General features: G+C 39.8%; 1 protein-coding gene across 20 annotated transcripts in view; it reads left to right on the forward strand.

Annotated features, from left to right (window-relative positions):
• Positions 1–19,073, forward strand: part of SUPT20H (SPT20 homolog, SAGA complex component) — a 61,519-nt gene that overhangs the window by 40,228 nt on the left and 2,218 nt on the right. For 6 of the 20 annotated variants that reach the window (XM_075919134.2, XM_075919136.2, XM_075919140.2 and 3 more), the window contains 9 exons: positions 443–560; positions 4,279–4,387; positions 4,647–4,808; positions 6,617–6,929; positions 8,412–8,566; positions 12,134–12,189; positions 14,303–14,437; positions 17,982–18,087; positions 18,649–18,773. In XM_075919134.2, coding sequence (XP_075775249.2) covers positions 443–560; positions 4,279–4,387; positions 4,647–4,808; positions 6,617–6,929; positions 8,412–8,566; positions 12,134–12,189; positions 14,303–14,437; positions 17,982–18,087; positions 18,649–18,773 — 1,279 coding nt within the window. The remainder of the gene's footprint in view (positions 1–442; positions 561–4,278; positions 4,388–4,646; positions 4,809–6,616; positions 6,930–8,411; positions 8,567–12,133; positions 12,190–14,302; positions 14,438–17,981; positions 18,088–18,648; positions 18,774–19,073) is intronic. The other 14 variants (XM_075919142.2, XM_075919144.2, XM_075919151.2 and 11 more) reach the window with 10 other exon arrangements.

Here is a 19,073-nt window from a genome sequence, read left to right on the forward strand (position 1 = left end):
ATACTTGAGTTTAAGGGGTAAGAATATCATGGGAGTGCTGGAGAAAATTTTCTGTGCATTAGAGTATAATGGGATTTTCAGTGCCTTACAACAGCTCTGATTGCCTTTGATTACACTCAGGCTCACACCCAACCGTCTGAGAACCACTGGTCTACACAAATAGATATTATATTTTTCAAACTGACAGAAAAATAAAAATATTGTGGCATCAACTGTCTCTATTTATTGTTTCTATATAATGTTATGTTGCAGATCAATTTATTGATGTTTAAATTATACTTTGAATTGCAATTTGTATTTCAGAAAAGCGAAACAGTAGTAAGTAGGCAAAGAGTAATAAGGTTAATCTACATCTAGGAGAAATAGTGCGTTGTTAAAAATAATGCAAAATTGTTAATGCTTTTTCTAATCCTGTGTTGAAGTCTTTAGTGGTGTATTTCAGGGTAGTGAACCAGTACCAGGAACTAGTTCAAAGTGAAGCTAAATGTCCAGTGAAGATGATTCATAATTCAGGTGGATCAGTCAACCTAAGTCATCTTTCACCTGGGAAGGAAATGGAAGTAAGTTTGTTCAATGTTTCTTTCTTACATTTACAGTTGGTTATTGAGTAATTGCTGTTTTCTAAAGGGTCTCAAAGGACAAACATCTGTGAATTTTTTCCACCTACTATTGTTACAAGTTGGTAATGGAAGTGATTAGATAAATACTTTTCTCAGCTTTTTCATTTTTTAAAAAGTCGTGTCTTTGACAATGCTGTGAATAATCAGTTTCAGTGTTGCTATAGTCCATTTTCGCAGTTTATCTAGGTCTTTCATACAGCAGTAGAACAGAAAAGAATTTTTAAAGATAGGAAAATACAGTTCTAAAACCAGTCTAAAAATTGATAAGAGGACTTAGAGGCCAGTACAGTGCATGAACTATCAACTCTTCATAAAAATGGTTTTGACTTTTTTTAATTAGATTTCAAAATGACAACATCTCTTTAAGGGCTGCATGCTCTTAGGTTGGGGTGGGCAATAATTTTTGTAAGGGGGCCACTTCATGAATTTTGGCAGTGGTTGTAGGCCACCCCTATGAAAGGGCAGAGCCTTGGACTACTCCCTCTAGACTTCACATGCTCCCCCACCCCCTGGGGGCAGGGGAGTGTGCGATATATTATTGGCTAACTGAAGTGGACACACAAGAAAGAATTCTTTATATTTAATTGGAAATGCTTGTATTCTGTGGTGCTAGAAATTTAAAGCCCTATTTTTACTTCCCTTTTTAGTAGATTTTGTGGCCAGGTAGTGATTTTATAACCACAGGGATTGAAAGCCACGCATATCAAGTATTCACGAAGTTTGTGGAAGAAACTTCTGTGTGCAGAGTTGGAGACACCTAAATTTACCCAGCACATGTTTCAGTGATAATGAAACAAAATTATTCTTATGCCATAATGTTGTAACCCACTTGATGTCTACTACTAAAGACTATCATGAGCCTAAAAAACCTGTCAGGGGCATGCGGCATCTAGAGGGACCCACCAGCTGTTCAAAATGGCTGGTGGTTCCCTCTAGGCACCACGCACTCCTGGCAGGGGAAGGAGATTTCACGTGCTTACCCCGCCCCTAGAGCCTGGAGGCAGGGGTGCGTGCAGAGTCTCTCACCGCAACCCTGCCAAGAGTGTGGTGCCTAGAGGGAACTGCCAGCTGTTTTGAACAAATAAGGTTTCCCTTTTGTGCCATGCACCCCACCCCTCACTGGGGGAAGAGACTTTGCGTGCTCCCATGTTGCCAGGTCTCGATTGGCCTGGGAGCAGGATAGCAGCTGGGCAGCCATGGACTGGATAAAACAGCTTGGCAGGCTGGATCCAGTCCACAGACCCTATCTTTCCAACCCCTCCCTGCTCTTAAGGGTATGTTCCTCTGTGCATGTCTGGCAGGAATTCCCATAACTGAAAGATTGGTGCTGATGGACCCATCAGTGTATATGTTGTGTTGTTTCTGCATTTTAGATTAATCCCACTGTTCTAGTTCTTTCTCTACCTCAGCTAGCATTTGCTGCTTTGTTTCTCCTTTCCTCCTGATTACAGGTTGGATCTCCCTAGTCCCAAACAAGGGGAGTTTGCCGTACAAAGGGAGGTCAATACTCTCCTACTGGCTACCCCACTCCCAGGATCCCAAGGCTGGGGCTCCTGCTCACTGTTGTAGGGATTTCCCTGGATTTTCCTGCTGGGGCCCCCTGGACACCGGCAGCCCTGCTTGGAAGCCACCAGCCCACTGCTGCTGGGGGCTCCCCAGCCCAGGTTAACCTGCTGCCACTTGGCCACACCACTGGCGGGGGTTCTCTGACGCGGGCCACCCAGTCACCCAAGCCCCACTGCAGCCAGGGATTCCAGGGGTTCCCCAGCTGGGGTTCCCCGACTGCCTGGCCCTGTTGACTCCAGGGATTCCCTGGCATTGATAACACCAGAGAGTTCCCCTGCTGGGGCCATCCAGCCACCACCGGCCCCACTGGCAGGGCCAGTCCTGATCCAGCTGGGGCTTCCCCAGGGCTGCCTGGCCGCCGCCTGGTCCTACTGGTGCTGGGGGCTCTCTGGCAGGAGCAGGGCTTCTCACCCCCTCCTGGCCCCACTGATGCTGGGAGATCCCCAGCTACCACCTGGCCTAGCCTTTGCTGGCCCAGCCAAAGCTCCACAGCCCTGTGTTCTTCTGGCTGCCTCCTGCTTTGTGCCTCCGGGGCTCTTTGGTCCAGCAACATCTGTGGCCCTGCTGGACCAGAGAGTCCCAGATTTGGGAGTTTCAACCTGTAACTACATTCTGCCTTATAGTATCCCTTTGTAATAAATAAATAAAACGATCTCATTTTGTAAACCATGATCTAAGTTCAAAGAAGCGGTAGATCACCCTTTTTGACTATCTTAACCTCTTTGGATGTAAAGTAGTTATCATCTTGAGTAGTAAAGAAAGGAGTTTGAAAAGGTTTAAAAGAAACCTTAAGTATTTAAGTTTATCATCAGCAGGAACTTAAAGGATTTTTAAAGGAAAAAATAGAAGCACATAAAAGGAAAATGGTGTTTCTTGCATTTCAGAGCCTTTAGAGGCCACAGTCTGAAAAATACAAAGAGCTAAGCTTCAGCTCTTAGCATACATGCCCAACTTGAAAAGAACTTTAAAGGAACCATAATTCAGCTAAGAAAACTTTTGGAATTACTCTTAATTTTTAAGTAATGTGGTTAATTTTATTGTTAAAGTTTTATTGTTAAAGTTAGCCAGGAGTTTTTTTCTAGGGAACTGAAGAAGGCTGACTTAGTTTTCCTTCCTGTCAAAAAGACTGACAGAGGAAACTATCAAGCACTAATTTTATTAAGAGTAGTAAAAATAAATTTGGAAATAGTAAATGGAGTTTTGAAGTTGTTTATTTGATAATGTCTTCGTGTTTTGTCATGTACATGAACCTGAAAGAACAGACAGTACCGGTATGTTTATAATATTACTATTATACTGAATTTATACTCCAGGCATGTAAATTTAAGTACTCGGCTTTTATCTGTAAATTTATTTTTTCTGAAACAGATTGTCTGATAATCTGAACTAATAGTTACATGTATCTAGATCAGGGTGGGCAAATATCGGCCCACGGTCCAGATCCTGTCCACTATATAGCGGTGGCCCACCAGGAGCTAACCCTGGCGGACCATCATCGCATTTGAATAGCTGTAAAGGTTAGGGTTAATTCGTTTTAAAAAATTCTGATCATAATTAGTCAAACAAAAAGCAGAACACCTTCATTCTAAATATAATGGTGCAAGCATGACAAAAACTCCTTATCAGTTTCAGTGGGGCCAGGATTTCACCCAAGTATTAATATTCCTGTTCCCATATTCTGATTCTATTCCTTGAATCCCGAGTGCCTCAGTATTGACAGACAAAAAAATAAAATTTATCTGTAAGACCAAGTTTTTCTTTCTTTCTTTCAGTAATATGTCTGTCATTCTTCTGCTCCTGGAATGTCATTAGTAATTAATTCAAAATAGGAAAGAAGCAATATAATTCTCATTACTTGTTTTATTTTAATTTTGCCACCTGTCTGTAGATCGCTTTTGGCAAAAGCTGCATCTGAAATAGATCACAGATTGTGTTTCTAATGTTCCCCACAAAAGTACACCACTTCCTGAAAGTTACCTTGCTTCTGAATTCTAATAGAAATGCTTTAATTTAATAGTAACTTATTTCTACTAGCATGTATAATGTGATTTCCAACTGGGTTAATATATCTTTAATTTCTGTTTCTTCTTAGCAGCCAGAGAGTCTATCAGGGTCTGTCCAGTCTTCAGTATTGGGGAAGGGTGTAAAACACCGACCTCCTCCCATCAAATTACCTTCAAGTTCAGGAAATAGTTCTTCAGGTAAATACATTTTAGCTTTTTATTCTCTCCCTCCTTCTGTCTGTTTCCCTTGTCTTTGAAGTGTGAGGTTTCATTACTTAATGTAATAACTTCAAATATAATGTAAAAACTTTACTTCTATAGGTTATGGAGAGCATTTTTCAAAACTGATCTGACTGCTTCTAGTTAACTAGTATTGTTCAAGGATGTATGTAATGGAAAATATTCTAACTAGTGTTCCTCCACAGAACCCTAACATGTATTAAATGTGCTTTTTCAGGTAATATTTTTAGTTCACAGCAGTCAAGTGGCCACCTAAAATCCCCAACTCCTCCTCCTCCTACTTCCAAGCCTCCCAGTCTTTCTCGGAAACAGTCTATGGATCTTAGTCAAGTTAGCATGCTTTCTCCAGCTGCCATGTCTCCTGCGAGCTCTTCACAAAGTGAGTCACGAACTAAATTCTCCATTAAATCTTAGGCTTTTGCATAATGCTTCTTGAGATAAACTTAACCAGTGGAATGGTGAAACTTAAATGTATTATAGTGTACTCTAAATTGTATAAGTTGTGCAAAGCTTCAGGCAGGTCTCTTGTTCACTGTATGTATTTTATGTTTACTGTAATTGTGTTTGTTTTTCTGTATATATATATAAATATATATGTATGCACCCTTTGTGTATACGTTTTAATACATTTTATGCAACCAGTATGATTCTCTTTTTTTAAAAAAGCATGGTAGCTAATGTGACAGTGAGACTCCAAAGTGTGGTTCTTTCCTCCAGTGTAAAAGTAAGAGTATATAAGACCAATTTGCATTTACATAATTTAAGGAATTGATTCTTTTTAAATGTCATAGGAGCTGGTACAGTTGTATCTGTGTGTATGTATATAACCTGATCAGTCCCAAGATGGTGATACAATAAACTATGAGATGATTTTTTAAAACACTCCAACACTGTTTTACCAATCATTGTTGATTACAGAAATGTGATGATGATTATAGCACCAAAATGTAAGGTGTTAAAATGTAATTTTCTAAAATGAGTGACATCTGAGATTGATTTTTTTTTTTAATTAACAGTGACAGGTTTATTGTAATTATAGATCATAAACCATTTTAAAAATGTGTCTTGAGACCTTTCGTGAATAGATTTGTACAGAGAGAGAAAACACAGCCACAGTTTTCCCTTTTTCTGAATATTTGCACACTGAACATTTCAGTATGCTGCACAGTGATAAGGGTTTTTTTTGGGGGGGTTCCCTTTGTTTTTTGTTTTTTGATTTAAATAATTTAAAATCTTTTGGGTAGCTCAAAAGGTGTAATTTTTCTGCCTTCTTGTTTTGCACAAAGAAAAACATAAGAAAGACTTCATAAATTTTCTAACAGTTCTGTTCACACCTTTTTATGTTGCTGGTATGGATTATGTAAATCTACTGCACACAGTTGTTACTGTAAGTAAAGCTCTGGTCGCAGCTTTTGGACATTTACATTTCTTTCCTTTCTTTCTGCAGGACATGAAAGCTAAAAAAGAGAACACCTCAAGAGCTTTTGAGTTTTTTACTTTTTCTGGTTTTTGTTTCTTCTATTGATAAACTGTGCATACTGCATTCACAACAAATGTATCAATACATTCTACATTTAAGCAGAAGGAATTACACAGTAACTTTTAAAGATGCAGTATTATCTCCTGCAAAAAAAGTGTTTATTTCTTTTGTGATTTGACTGAACTCTGGCAAATACCGTTCTAAATATCTGTTGGATAGAATTTAGGTGGTTACCATTGACCCCATTTGATCACTGAAACTGTTATCTGTTCTTTGTTGAATCTGTTGTTTTCCATGTTTTAGCATGATGGTGTTATACAGACCTTTAATAAGGACTATATTTTTTATATTTTTTAACCAAAAATATTAATTGAGTCAAAATGGTCACTCAGCAAAATTGTTCTGCAGTGACTTAAAAATATTTCCAACAGACTCATGACTTAGTGTACTATGCATTTTAAAAGCACTTAATGGAAGATACAAATTTGTGTTTGGTAAAAGTGGAAATGAGGTTTCTGTGTGATATACTGCATCCTTAATAATGGGCGAGTGCAACAACACTCATATGTCATGTGTAGAAATTAACACTTGCAGTTTAAAAAACTGGAACAAATTATCCGTGCTAAATAAGATTCCATTAACCTTATTTTACAAAAAGACTGGCCTTTTATAACAAACTAGCACTTTTTATTTTTCTCAATGAGCAGGGTCTGGAACTCCTAAACCATCTACTCCTACTCCAACCAACACCCCTTCATCGACCCCACACCCTTCTGACGCTCAGAGCTCAACTCCTATTACCCCTTCTGCCACCCCTACTCCCCAAGATTCAGGCTTCACCCCTCAGCCCACTTTGTTAACCCCGTTTGCTCAGCAGCAAATGTCTCTGAGCCAGGCATTGCCTGTAATGACCATTCCTCTTTCCACCATGGTAACATCCATTACTACAGGAACCACCTCTACCCAGGTCATGGCAAACCCTGCAGGACTTAACTTCATCAATGTAGTGGGCTCTGTGTGGTAAGTCACTTTATTTTAGTGGTTTCTTAATAACCTGCCTTATATTGATTTACAGAAATTTTCAATGCTCTTTAAGTCAGGGCTTTTTCAGGATGTGCAATGAATATGTATTGTTTCAGACTCTAATGATGTAATTCAGCATTTATGCAGTTTTGTGAGATGCTCAAACACAAGAAATCCAATATTTGAATGCTGATGAAGTTGAATGAGAACTACTGATCTGTGTATTTTGAGATTTGATGATGTATAGGATTTAACGACAGGTGCTTGCCTAGCTACAAAACCTATGATAGCTCTTGAGATTTTGTTATTACAGTTTTCCCACTTGACTGTTCTTTATTATTAATCATTGTGAAAAAGGAGATGGGATATGCAGATCATTCCAAATTAAAATAATTAAACAAAATTCTTTCTAAAAGCCCATGTGAGTAAAAGAATCTGTGTAAAATGTTTATAAGAAGAACAACCATACTGAGTCAGACCAAAGGTCCTTTTCGCCCACTATCCAGTCTTTCAACAGTGGCCAGTGCTAGGTGTCCCAGCGGGAATGAACAGAACAGGTAATCATCAAGTGATCCATCCTTTTTTGCCAGTGGTTTCTGGCAGACAGGCTTAGGACACTATCCCTGCCCAACCTGGCTAATAACCATTGATGGACCTGTCCTCTACAAATTTATCTAGCTCTTTTTGGAACCTTGTTGTATATTTTTGGCCTTTACAACATCCTCTGGCAAAGAGTTAGACAGGTGGACTGTATATTATATGAAGAAAGACTTCCTTTTGTTTGTTTTAAACCTGTTACACTGATATTCCATTTAATAGGTATCTTTCTTATGATCATATTATTTTATTAAGCATTTTTACACTTATTCTGAGACTTAAATTAGTCTTACTTTTTAAAAGCACTTCTGCCAATAGTGGAATTATTCCTGTTATTATCAAGGAAGATTTTTATTGACTCCTTAAAGCAGAGTGCACCATAACCATGTCAGATGTGTGAATTGCTCATCTGAACTCTCCAGCAGCAACTCCTCATTCCAAATCTATTAAACAGATTTCTTCAAGTTGCTGAAGGAAAACATGAGCCTGCTCTCAAGCTTTTTTTATGTCCTGTCAGTGCTGCTGTGTTTAAGGTTGTATTAGTCTTTGTGTTTAGAAATACTGCAGGCTTAGAGTAAAAGAATTATACACTTCAAATCCTAGGTACTTTGATACTCCTCTATGTGTTTTTTTAAGATGCCTTGATGTCTGTATTGTGGAGGACACATGGCATGTTTCACACTCAACAGTAACATTCATTTAATGTTAGTTTGGGATGAATTAATAAATAGGATAATTTTAATGTTCTGATCAGTCACCTTAAATAGAACACATTTGGAGCAAACTGTTAATGGTGTTGTCGGAGACTGCATAGCAGAAATCTAGTTCTTCATACACAAGTGTGCCACTTAGATTTGATGTGTTTTCTTTCTTTTTCTATAGTGGAGCACAGACATTGATGAGTGGCTCAAACCCTATGCTGGGGTGTAATACTGGCGCCATAACCCCTGCAGGTATAAATCTGAGTGGCATTTTACCATCAGGAGGTCTGGTACCAAGTGCGCTGCCAGCTGCAATGCAGTCTGCCTCTCAGGCAGGTTAGTATGAATTGGTTAAAGAGCTATCATGTGGAAACATTCTGCTCATGTTAAATAGCAGGAGTCTTTAACTGCAGTGAACGTAGAATATGAAAGCAGTGGAAATGTGCCAGTGAAAGGATAGTGTGTACATTCAGGTTTGAATCCACAGGGGGTTTAGGCATTGCAACACTCAAGTGCTCAGAAAAATCACAAGAACAACACCACTATCCAGAAAGCTGAGTTGGGTACCTAGACTCCCAGTGGGGAGAAATAAGTGCTTAAGAAAGGGATCCACAGAAGCCATGATATTAGATAGGGAGCTGCCAAAATAGCCAATGGGAGATTCTAATGAGAGGAATCTGTTTTAAGCCCTTCCCTAGAGGCAGGAAGAGATGGTGGTGGTGCCTCCCTTATAAGTTTTAGCCTTGTGGAGACCACACTAATTCAGAATGTGGGAAACCCAGGCTCAGTTGCCACACCAGCTGATAAGAGTGGCCACAATGGGTCAGACCAAAGGTCCGTCTAGCCCTGTATCCTGTCTGCTGACAGTGGCCAATACCATATGCCCCAGAGGAAGTGAACAGAACAGGGAATCTTCAAGCAATCCCTCTCCCATCAGCCATTCCCAGCGTCTGACAAGAGGCTAGGAAGCCATTCCTACTCATCCTGGATAATAGCCATAGATGGACCTAACCACCATGAATTTATCTAGTTCTTTCTTGAACCCAGTTAAAGTCCTAGTCCTCACCACATCCTCTGGCAAGGAGTTCCACAGGTTGACTGTGCGCTGAGTGAAGAAAAACTTAATTTTGTCTGTTTTAAACCTGCTACCTATTAATTTAATTCAGTGACTCCTAATTCTTATATTCTAGAAATAATTGAATAACTTTTCCTTATTCACTTTTCCCACACCAGTCATGATTTCATAGACCTCTATCATATAGTCTTCTCTTTTCTAAGCTGAAAAGTCCCAAGTCTTTTTAATCTCTCTTCATATAGGACCCATTCCAAACTCGTAATCATTTTTGTTGTCCTTTTCTGAACCTTTTCCAATGCCAATATATCTTTTTTGAGATGAGACGACCACATCTGTACGCAGTATTCAAGATATGAGCATACAATGGTTTTATAAAAAGGTAATAAGATATTCTCTGATGGGAGGAAAAGATTTGATTGGGGATCTCCCATGTCCCTAACTACTGGACTTTGGGACTTTTTGCTGTGGATCTGCCTTAGTCTCTCCTCTCAAAGCTGTTTAATTGAAGATAAATAATTATAGAATCATTGAAGCATGGGGATTGGACTCTGGGTTAGCCAGCACTTGGGTAAGTGTACTACTGCTAGGCTCTCTCTCTGGCACAGTGAGCATTTATCCAGAACAGCTCCAACTAGAGAGACTGAGGGTGAACCGACATCAAAATAACTTACCTCAGTGGTTAGCGCTCTCTTCCGAGATGTGGGAGACCCCTGTTCAAATCCTTTCTCCCCTACTGGCAGATGGGAGCATGAACCTAGGCCACCCAAACTTCCAGGTGAGTGCTCTAACTATTGTGCTAGAAGTTATAAGTGAGGAGGCACAACTGCACTGCTGCTATATTTTGAATCGAGCCTGATCACACAGGTATGTTCAGTGTTTGTTTAGATCAGGCCCAAAGGGCAAGATAGACATTTACCAGCCTGTCTCTTCCTGGTTTATGGATCTCACTTGTGCATAGAGGTATCCATTAGGCAGTGCTTTTTTCGTTTAAAAAAAAAAAGTGCTGGTACTTCAGGGGAAAAGTTGTTGAGCTCTGACTGGGGGTGTTGGTACTGCATCTGGAGGTGCCGGTATTGCGTACCGGGCAGTACCATCACAGTAGGTGTCCAGACTAATAGGATGAGGTGCATGTGCCCAGAGGGAAGAAACTTAGGTGTCTAGGCAACTTTTACAGTAGACATTTAAGTGCCAAGCAAGTTTAGATGGCAGCTGAGAGAGGATGGTGTTGCAGATTGCCAGGATACCTCAATCCCTTTTAGGACATAGGCCTCAGTGACCTGAATTTGGGAATGATCTCTACATTCTTAGTCTAAGTTCAGCTGAGGTTGAGTGTGTCTGAAGTAGTTATCTTCAGGGGGTTAGGTTAGGGAGATGTATTATGCAGCTGGTTATACATTTCAGTCACCCAGCAGGAGTTTCTGAGGTAGGTCACATTGCAAGTTCAAAATGACTTGCAATCATCACTACCAGAAGAGAAGAATTTAGGAGAGGACCCATGTTTCAGTGTTTCAGACCCTTATTCTTTTACTAGACTGTGTTTTAAAGTATGTATTAGCATTTTAGCCACCATAAAATATTGCTGTAGAAATCAGTATACTTCAACATTCATTGGTGAGAAGTGTTTAAGTTCTTAGTCTGCAATCTTTTTCCGAACAGAGCAGAAAAATGCCTAATGTTTCTTAGATGTTTATCCTCTCAGAAATTGTTTTGGACTGAGATCTTCAAAAAAGCTATTATAATTTGCATTGTTTCAATATTTTCCTCTCTCTAATGCAGCTGTCAGAACTGCTGTTTCGTTGGGATTCCAGACATGTCCATGTGTGGGATGCAAACATAGAGGAAGAACTACAGAACATGCTAGGATGCTCTCTGCATACATTATCTAGATCACAGTACAGGTTGAACTTCTATAGTCTGGCACCCTCAGGATCTGACCAGTGCTGAACCATAGAATTTACCAAACCATAGGAGGTCAATATTGTCTACAACAGGGGTGGGGAACCTGCAGGCCAGGCCACTGCTTCCCACAGCTCCTATTGGCCAGGAACATTGAATCACGTCAACTGGGGGCTGCAGGACTCTGTGCTTGTGGACACTCAGGAAGCAAACCATCTTGCAGCCCACCAGCAGCTTACCCTCATAAAGTGCATGTAGTCTGTTGGCTGGAGGTTCCCCACTCCTGGTCTAGCAGCATTACCAACACTTCCCCTGCTTTACAGGGCTCTTTGAAGTATCAGAGGGGTAGCCGTGTTAATCTGAATCTGCAAGAACAACTAGAAGTCCTGTGGCATCTTATAGACTAACAGATTTATTGGAGCATAAGCTTTCGTGGGCAAAGACCCACTTCATCAGATGCATGTAGTGGAAATTCCAGAGGCAATTAGAAGACACTGAGGAGTAAATTAGAGCTAAACAACAGCACAGAACATTGAGAACTAAGACTGGTGACTATAAACGAACTTTGAGACTGCAGGAAACTTGGCCACACGCCATGATAAGTGGACATCCCACTAACTAAAATCATTTCGGACCCCGGATGTTGCCAGACCAGAGTGTGCCAGACTACAGAAATTGAACCTATAGTAGTATTTGCAATATACTGTGTTTAATATTGATAGAACTATCTAATCAGTCAGTTCTCCTAAGCTAAGTCTGAATAATGCAATGTTCAGTTCTATAAAGAACACTACTCTGTTAAATATAAAACTTAACTGTGCCATGCTGTAAGTTTGGAATATTTAAAAATAATCTAATTGGCGTGGTGTGCTGTATTTGATTTGATGATGTGCATCTAAGTGAGTAATGGTTGCCTACTTTTAATTTAACAGGCAGCCCTTTTGGTTTAAAAAATGCTTCAGGTCTTCGGCCCTTAAATCTACTACAGGTAATGAATGTACTTGGACACATTAATAGTTCTTTACATTATTTTATATAGGTGTGTTGAGTAGTAGTCACATAGATGTCCAGCATTTTGCAAGCCAGGTGTTCAGAGACATGATAATTATTGTAAATGTTTTATTTTATTATTTTGATTTAAGTGCATAGGACAAGAAAAGGTCTCTGCTAAGATAATAGGTGTCTCAAAAGAAAACTAAAATCAGTTTATAAAACAGGAAACCTGAGGCCACCTTTCCTCCACTAAAAACAAATCAACCAGTCATGAATGACATAAAATAAGTTGCAGAAATAGTGAAATTTGGAAATATGAATTCAAGTGGCTAATTGCATAATAAAGGCTTCCTTTTTTAGCATATATGCTTTCACTAAAAAGTAGTTGTTTCCCCTTTTAGTTATGATTGTCTGAAAACTGTGAAATTGTGCAATAGAAATCCATGTACATTTATCAGTATGTCTGACAAAAGATGAGCTATGCATGTACAGCTAGGTCACTTGCTGATAACAAGGAACTTGCAAAATCTATTACCAGAAATAGAAAAGCTATGAAAAACAAATTGTTCCAGACAAACTCTGAATAACTAATATAAGCAAAATATAAACTCAAGGGGGGAAATTATTATTTTCATTAGAGCTCTGATCAAATGCAGGGTGGGGTGGGGGGAAGCTATCAGGTCCAGCATAAGTTAGAACTACAAAAGAGCAGCTCTAAATTACACCAGTAGTGCAAGGTCTTTCTAGAGCCTTAAGAGTAGGATTAATTCTCCTGGGCTGCTTCCCTTTACTCCCTCTGCCAGAAGCATAGAGTGTAGCTGGCACAGGAGACAGCTGTCAGAGAAGAATTCCTCTGGCTAGGAGGGAATTCTCCATTGGCCATAGACAGCTGTTTTAAGTGCACTTTGTGCCACTTACTCTGCTTGCTAAATCCACTATATTCTATGTATCTGGCCGTAAAAAATTAAATGTAAATGAACAGGTTGCACAGTTAAACTCAATGCAGTTCCTAAATGCACAAGTCACATTTATATGTTTGTACAGTTAAATGTACAGCTTGCTAGCACATTCTTTGTTTTAAAATATACATTACAAAGCATGGAGGACTTAGTGCGCTAATATAACTTTGCTTTTGGAATCTTAACTCTCAGGGAAGCCAAGAAATGTAAAAGTTTAATTGTGCAACCATCATATTTGTATTTTGTGTGTGTACGTGTGTAAGAGAGAGATTATGAAGATACTAGTGAAATGCTTGTATTTACATTACCCCTAAAACCGTCATTCAGGTTGTGCTCTTGAATCTCCTCTCTCTCAAAATATATATTATATTATAAATCAAGAATAATTCAGTTGAAACTGGTGTAAGCAAAGGAAACCTGTCTCATAACAATGACAATAATATAGTTTTTCTCTGTAGGAATCTAGGCCTACAAATTCTGCAGACTGTTTTTGAAAAATAAGAGCTTTTCAAAAACGGCAGCATTTATAAATTCAAATTCATAAGAACATAAGAATGCCCGAACTGGGTCAGACCAAAGGTCCATCTAGCTCAGTAGCCTGTCTGCCGACAGTGGCCAGCACCAGGTGCCCCGGAGGGGGTGGACTGAAGACAATGATCAAGCGATTTGTCTCGTGCCATCCTTCTCCAGCCTCTGACAAACAGAGGCCAGGGACACCATTCCTACCCCCTGGCTAATAGCCTTTTATGGACCTAACCTCCATGAATTTATCTAGCTTCTCTTTAAACTCTGTTATAGTTCTAGCCTTCATAGCCTCCTCTGGCAAGGAGTTCCACAGGTTGACTATGTGCTGTGTGAAGAACTTTCGCTTATTAGTTTAAAACCTTCTACCCATTAATTTCATTTGGTGTCCTCTAGTCCTGATACTATGGGAACTAATGAAGAACTTTTCTTTACTCACCCTCTCTACACCACTCATGATTTTTATATACCTCTATCATATTTTATATACCTCTATTCATTATTATAGATTTTTAAAATATCTGCAAGAGAAGAGTAACTTAGTATCTAGATCTTTTTTGAGTTTCTCCCTGGAAAATGGCAGGCAAATGATTTTGAATTATGTCTTTTGTTTTTAATCTGTGACAGCTTCCAGGTGGTTCACTTATTTTCAACCCACTGCAGCAGCAGCAGCAGCAGCAGCAGCAGCAGCTCTCTCAGTTCAATCCGCAGCAGCAGTCCCAGCAGCCTGCAACCTCTAGTCCTCAACAACAGGGAGAACAGGTATGCCAGTTAGTCTCAGCAAGATTGCATAAATTCATTGGAAAGCTGTTGAACTGCATAGTTTACTCCAAATGATTGTACCTTTTGGGTGAGGAGTGGTTGATTGGAGTAGTTTAAAGAAAGAGAACATCAACGATACTAGTTCATTATATATCAAGGATATATTTTTGGATGGCAAAAATCATTCATAATTTCTGCAAGATCTTGGAATATCAAAATGAGTTTTGTTGCCCAGTTAGTCCACTATCCTTTCACCCCTGTATTATGACAATATTGAAAGGACTATTATTAAGGTTTGCTTCTAACAGTTTCTGCATTGCTTAACTGTGTATTAGTCAACAAAGAACTGACAAAGATAGTGGAGATGTCTGGTGGTTCATATTATGCCTTGCACATTTATTGTAGCGTGTCAAGTGCGTAAGTTTGTATGAATTCACTAGCCTTAAATTGAATTAAACATTCATATGATATAATGAAGGTTGAAAGACCCATTGCATTCTTAACTCCACCTTAACTTTCATTTTAACTTTGTCAGAAATACCTCCTCTTTGGCCTAAAAATTGTTCATTTCAGACCAGAAGAGCATTTTATTTTTTTAACATTCACATTCATATTGGGTAAGCAGACTTTTAGTTACAAAGTATTGGAAACTTTGCATATTTGAGTTTAAGTCAACATAACTTTTTCTATGACTTACCTTAAAATCAAGCTTTTTTTTTTTAAAAAATAATTTCTTATGTATTTAAGTCCTCCATGAAGACAAGGCTAATAAAATGTTATTTAAAACAGACGGCTCACATGGTGTTAATTGTGAGGAAGATCTCTGTAAAGATCTAGATATGTCTGTGAGTCCTTCAAAAGGTTACAGGATCAGTTGGAAGATTGTAGTTTTCTGTGGCAATTACAATTCATGGATTAAATGGTGTCTCTCCCTTTCCCCAGAAAATGTAGTAAATGGGCATTTACACAAAAGGTCTGAATCAGGTTAAGGAGAAAAGGAAGTCTCATGAAAAGAATAGGTTATAGCTACAGCTGGAGACCTGCCTCCTCTATTCCCTTGCAGAAAAGAGAAGGTGGGGAGTGGTGATGTTTTGACAGGGCACATAAGCTGGCCTTGCATTATGCAACACTAATGTGGACAGAAGCCAGTCAGTATGTGAGGGAAGGGTGTTCTTGCCCTCCATACATAGAACAATTGGATAGGAACTGTCATACTGCATCAGAATAGCGCTCCAGTTTGTCATTTGTTTTGATTCTCACTGTGACTTGTGCCAGATGCTTCACAGGAGTATTCATGCAACTCACTACTGTAGATCAGTGGTCACTAACCAGTAGATGGGGATCTACTGGTAGATCTTGGCGCCTCTGACAGGTGATCCTGACTAGTTTGGCCAAGAGGCTATCAAGTTTCAGCACTTCAGCTGCCTCTCCCCCCACTGCTGTGCATCTCCTGCCCTTCCTCTGGGAGCTTTCTGCTTTCTATGCAGGGCAAGGGAGGGAGAGGAGAGGTGCTGATGTCAAGGTGCCCCCTCTCCCACTCTGTATCCTTTCTCCATAGAGCATAGAGGGGGCACAACAGGACTTGGGATGGAGTTTGCTGGCTGCTTTAAGGAGTGGGCCAGGGTAGGGGTGAGCCTGCCTTAGCCCACTGCACCATCAACCAGGAGTGCCCAGATGGAGCCCACATCCCAAACTCCTACCCCAGTCATGAAACCCCTCCTACACGCCTTGCCCCAAGCACCACTGCATCCAAACACCATCCCAGAGCAGCTCAGAGCCCCCCTCACACTCCAGATCCCTGAAAGACCAGATCCCGCACCCCAACCCTCTGCCCCGGCCTGGCGAAAGTGAGTGAGGATGGGCAAGAGAGGGAAGATGTAGTGAGCAGGGGCAGGCCCATGGAGAAGGGGCGGAAAGGAGGTAGGGTAAGGGTATTTATATTTGAGAGAGATCTTGGAGTGCACTTAAATTCAAAAAGTGATCTTGTGCTCAAAAAGGTTGTAGACTAACCAAAGTTTCTTTCTAGCCCTGTCCATTAGTGCTCGGCTACCTCCTAGCAGCTTCAGTTGAGTTGAGATTTTTGTACTAGTAAAAGGTAGGGCTGCATTTGGCCCTTAAGTTATAGATTGTCATCTTGGATGATTGTGAATGGATGGAAAGCTGAGTTGGCAAGTAAAATGACTGAAAGGAATTAATCTTTATAGAGGATTTCTGTGTAGAAACATCTAACCTCAGTCTATTCTCATATGCTAAGTTCCCTTCCCTTAAATCGTATCTGATAGGGTATTTGTTTCTGACTGTGTCCACAATGTAGCAAATTTGGGAACGGAAAAGTACAGTCTGCTCTGCTTTTGAATTCTATTTACCAGTATAGTTACTAGCTCTTTTCTAGTCTTCCTGGAGCGGCCAGCGGCAGCCTTTTGTGTGTACTGATTAGTCTCTGCCTTTAGCCAAGATACCTAATTCAGTTTGTCTAAAAATAATTTTATTTCAAATAATGGGAAAGAATCATCAGTAAGATAAATGTAAATACTACATAGAACATAGACTGGCACTAAGCTCACAAGATAACAGGACCTTCCATCTTGAACTGTCCTTAGAATATGTGCTAACTACATATGCTAAACAATCTGTTCTATCTTGCATTTTGCATGATGCTGGAGGTATCTTTCCCAGTCCTGGAGAAGAGCTTCATGTGCTCAAAAGCTTCTCTCTCTCCAACAGAAATTGGTCCAATAAAAGATATTATCTCACCCAAATTGTCTCTCTTATCAGGTAAAGTCAGTTTCCTGGAATCCCGCATGGCAGAAAAGTTCTCCTACAATGTCATTTCCATTTGCAGGGGTCTTTAAGCTGTTATGTGCTAGAGTGTGTGGTGGTGTAAGAGAAGACCACTGTAGTAGATGTATTCTTAAGGCACTTGGAATCCAACTGTTGCATCTGTTGTTTGTAATTACCTTGTTCTTTGATCAGTAAACCAGTGCTTAGGATTTCCTTGCTGCTTTCAGAATATAACAGGGGTATTGTTGGGTTTTTTTTTGTTTTGTTTTATTAACTGAAATGATGGCACAATGTGAAGATACAAATAAACTTCACTTTTTTCCTGATGTTTTGGGTTTATATATGACTCAGTGATTAGTATTCTTGCCTGTGGACCACCATTAAGTGCTACACAGATTCCTGGGGAATTAGGAGGAAATGAGCTACCACCTGATTGGATCTGAACTATAGTTACTACTCGTAGTTGTCCAAGGTACAGCCAGAGATCCCCTGGGACTTCTGTTTTCCTTCAGTCCTGGAAAACATTCCCCATCTATGTAAAACAGGTTATAGAATCCAAAATGATAGAAGAGCTATTATAAAGCACATAATGGCTGCTCTAAATAGTCACTCAGTTGGCAATATTTAACACTATAAAAATATAATCCATTTTTTAAAATGGGGAAAAAGCAGAACTCATATCTATTCATGCAGAGCTTTTGAATGTATGTATTCAGTGACACTGAAATTCCACAATAAGTATCAAGCTTCTCATTTTTGCCAGTGCGCTGAACAATGTCCAACAAATCAAGATCAAGCTTTATCTGCCCAGCAAGCCGCTGTTATTAACCTGACTGGAGTAGGGAGCTTTATGCAACCTCAAGCAGCAAGTATGTGTTTGCAATGTTTCCATCTGTTTTTTTGTAATGACAATGATAAATTTCATACTGGAATGAAGTTTGGTGTTTAATAGAAGCCTTTCCCTTACTCTATTAAAACAAAACATATATCAAGTTTTCACGACAGAGTGTGGAATATGTGATGCTGCACTTAATTTGATTTGCAAGTTAAAAGCATGCATTTTTCTGCTTGTCTTATTTGTGGTAGTTCCATAAATTGAATAGAATTTAAATCACATAGAACAATTTCTACCAAAACTGTAGAGCTTCTGTAACCAAACTTCATTAAGGAGTATTTCTTTAAAATGTGCTTTAAAGTCCACTATGAGAAATTTGTTTCGTGTCCACAAGCACTTCATAGTCTAATTGCATGTTCCAACTAACAGTGTCTATGCAGTGTATACTTTATTCTGTGGTTTCTGATTGTACTCTGAGACTAATTCTACTGATCCCCTTTCTGTTACACTCTCTTCCTATGTCTTCCTTTCCTACCCCTGATGACCTCCACCCAACCTCTTTGACCTGCCTGCTTTCCCCTTCTCCTTTTCGTAGTGTTGTCTCAGCTTGGCTCTGCCGTGAACAGACGTGGGCAAAGCCTTCCTCAGCAGAGACTCCAGCTCTCCTCTGCCTTACAGCAGCAACAACAAGCCTTGCAGCAGCAGCAGCAACAGATACAAGTAATCCAGCAACTTCGCTCTGATTGCACTAAAAAAATACAATTCTCAGCTCCAACAACAAAAATGCTACCCTTTAGACTAATACCATATGGAATTTTTAAAATGCTGCAGAGTGGCAAACTAAACAGTGAGAGATTGGATACCTCTTGTTCTATCAACTTGGAGCACTGAATTTATTTTTATACATTAAAAAGCCATCCACTTTCCTGATATGACAACATTCAAGGAGTGCTTGTGGCGCGATACTAAATAAGCTCAGCCAGGTGCCATTAGGATTTTGAAGCAAATAAGAGAGAAGCT

Source organism: Pelodiscus sinensis, chromosome 1 (assembly GCF_052426305.1).
Source record: "Pelodiscus sinensis isolate ZL-2025 chromosome 1, ASM5242630v1, whole genome shotgun sequence".
Taxonomy (NCBI): Eukaryota; Metazoa; Chordata; order Testudines; family Trionychidae; genus Pelodiscus; species Pelodiscus sinensis.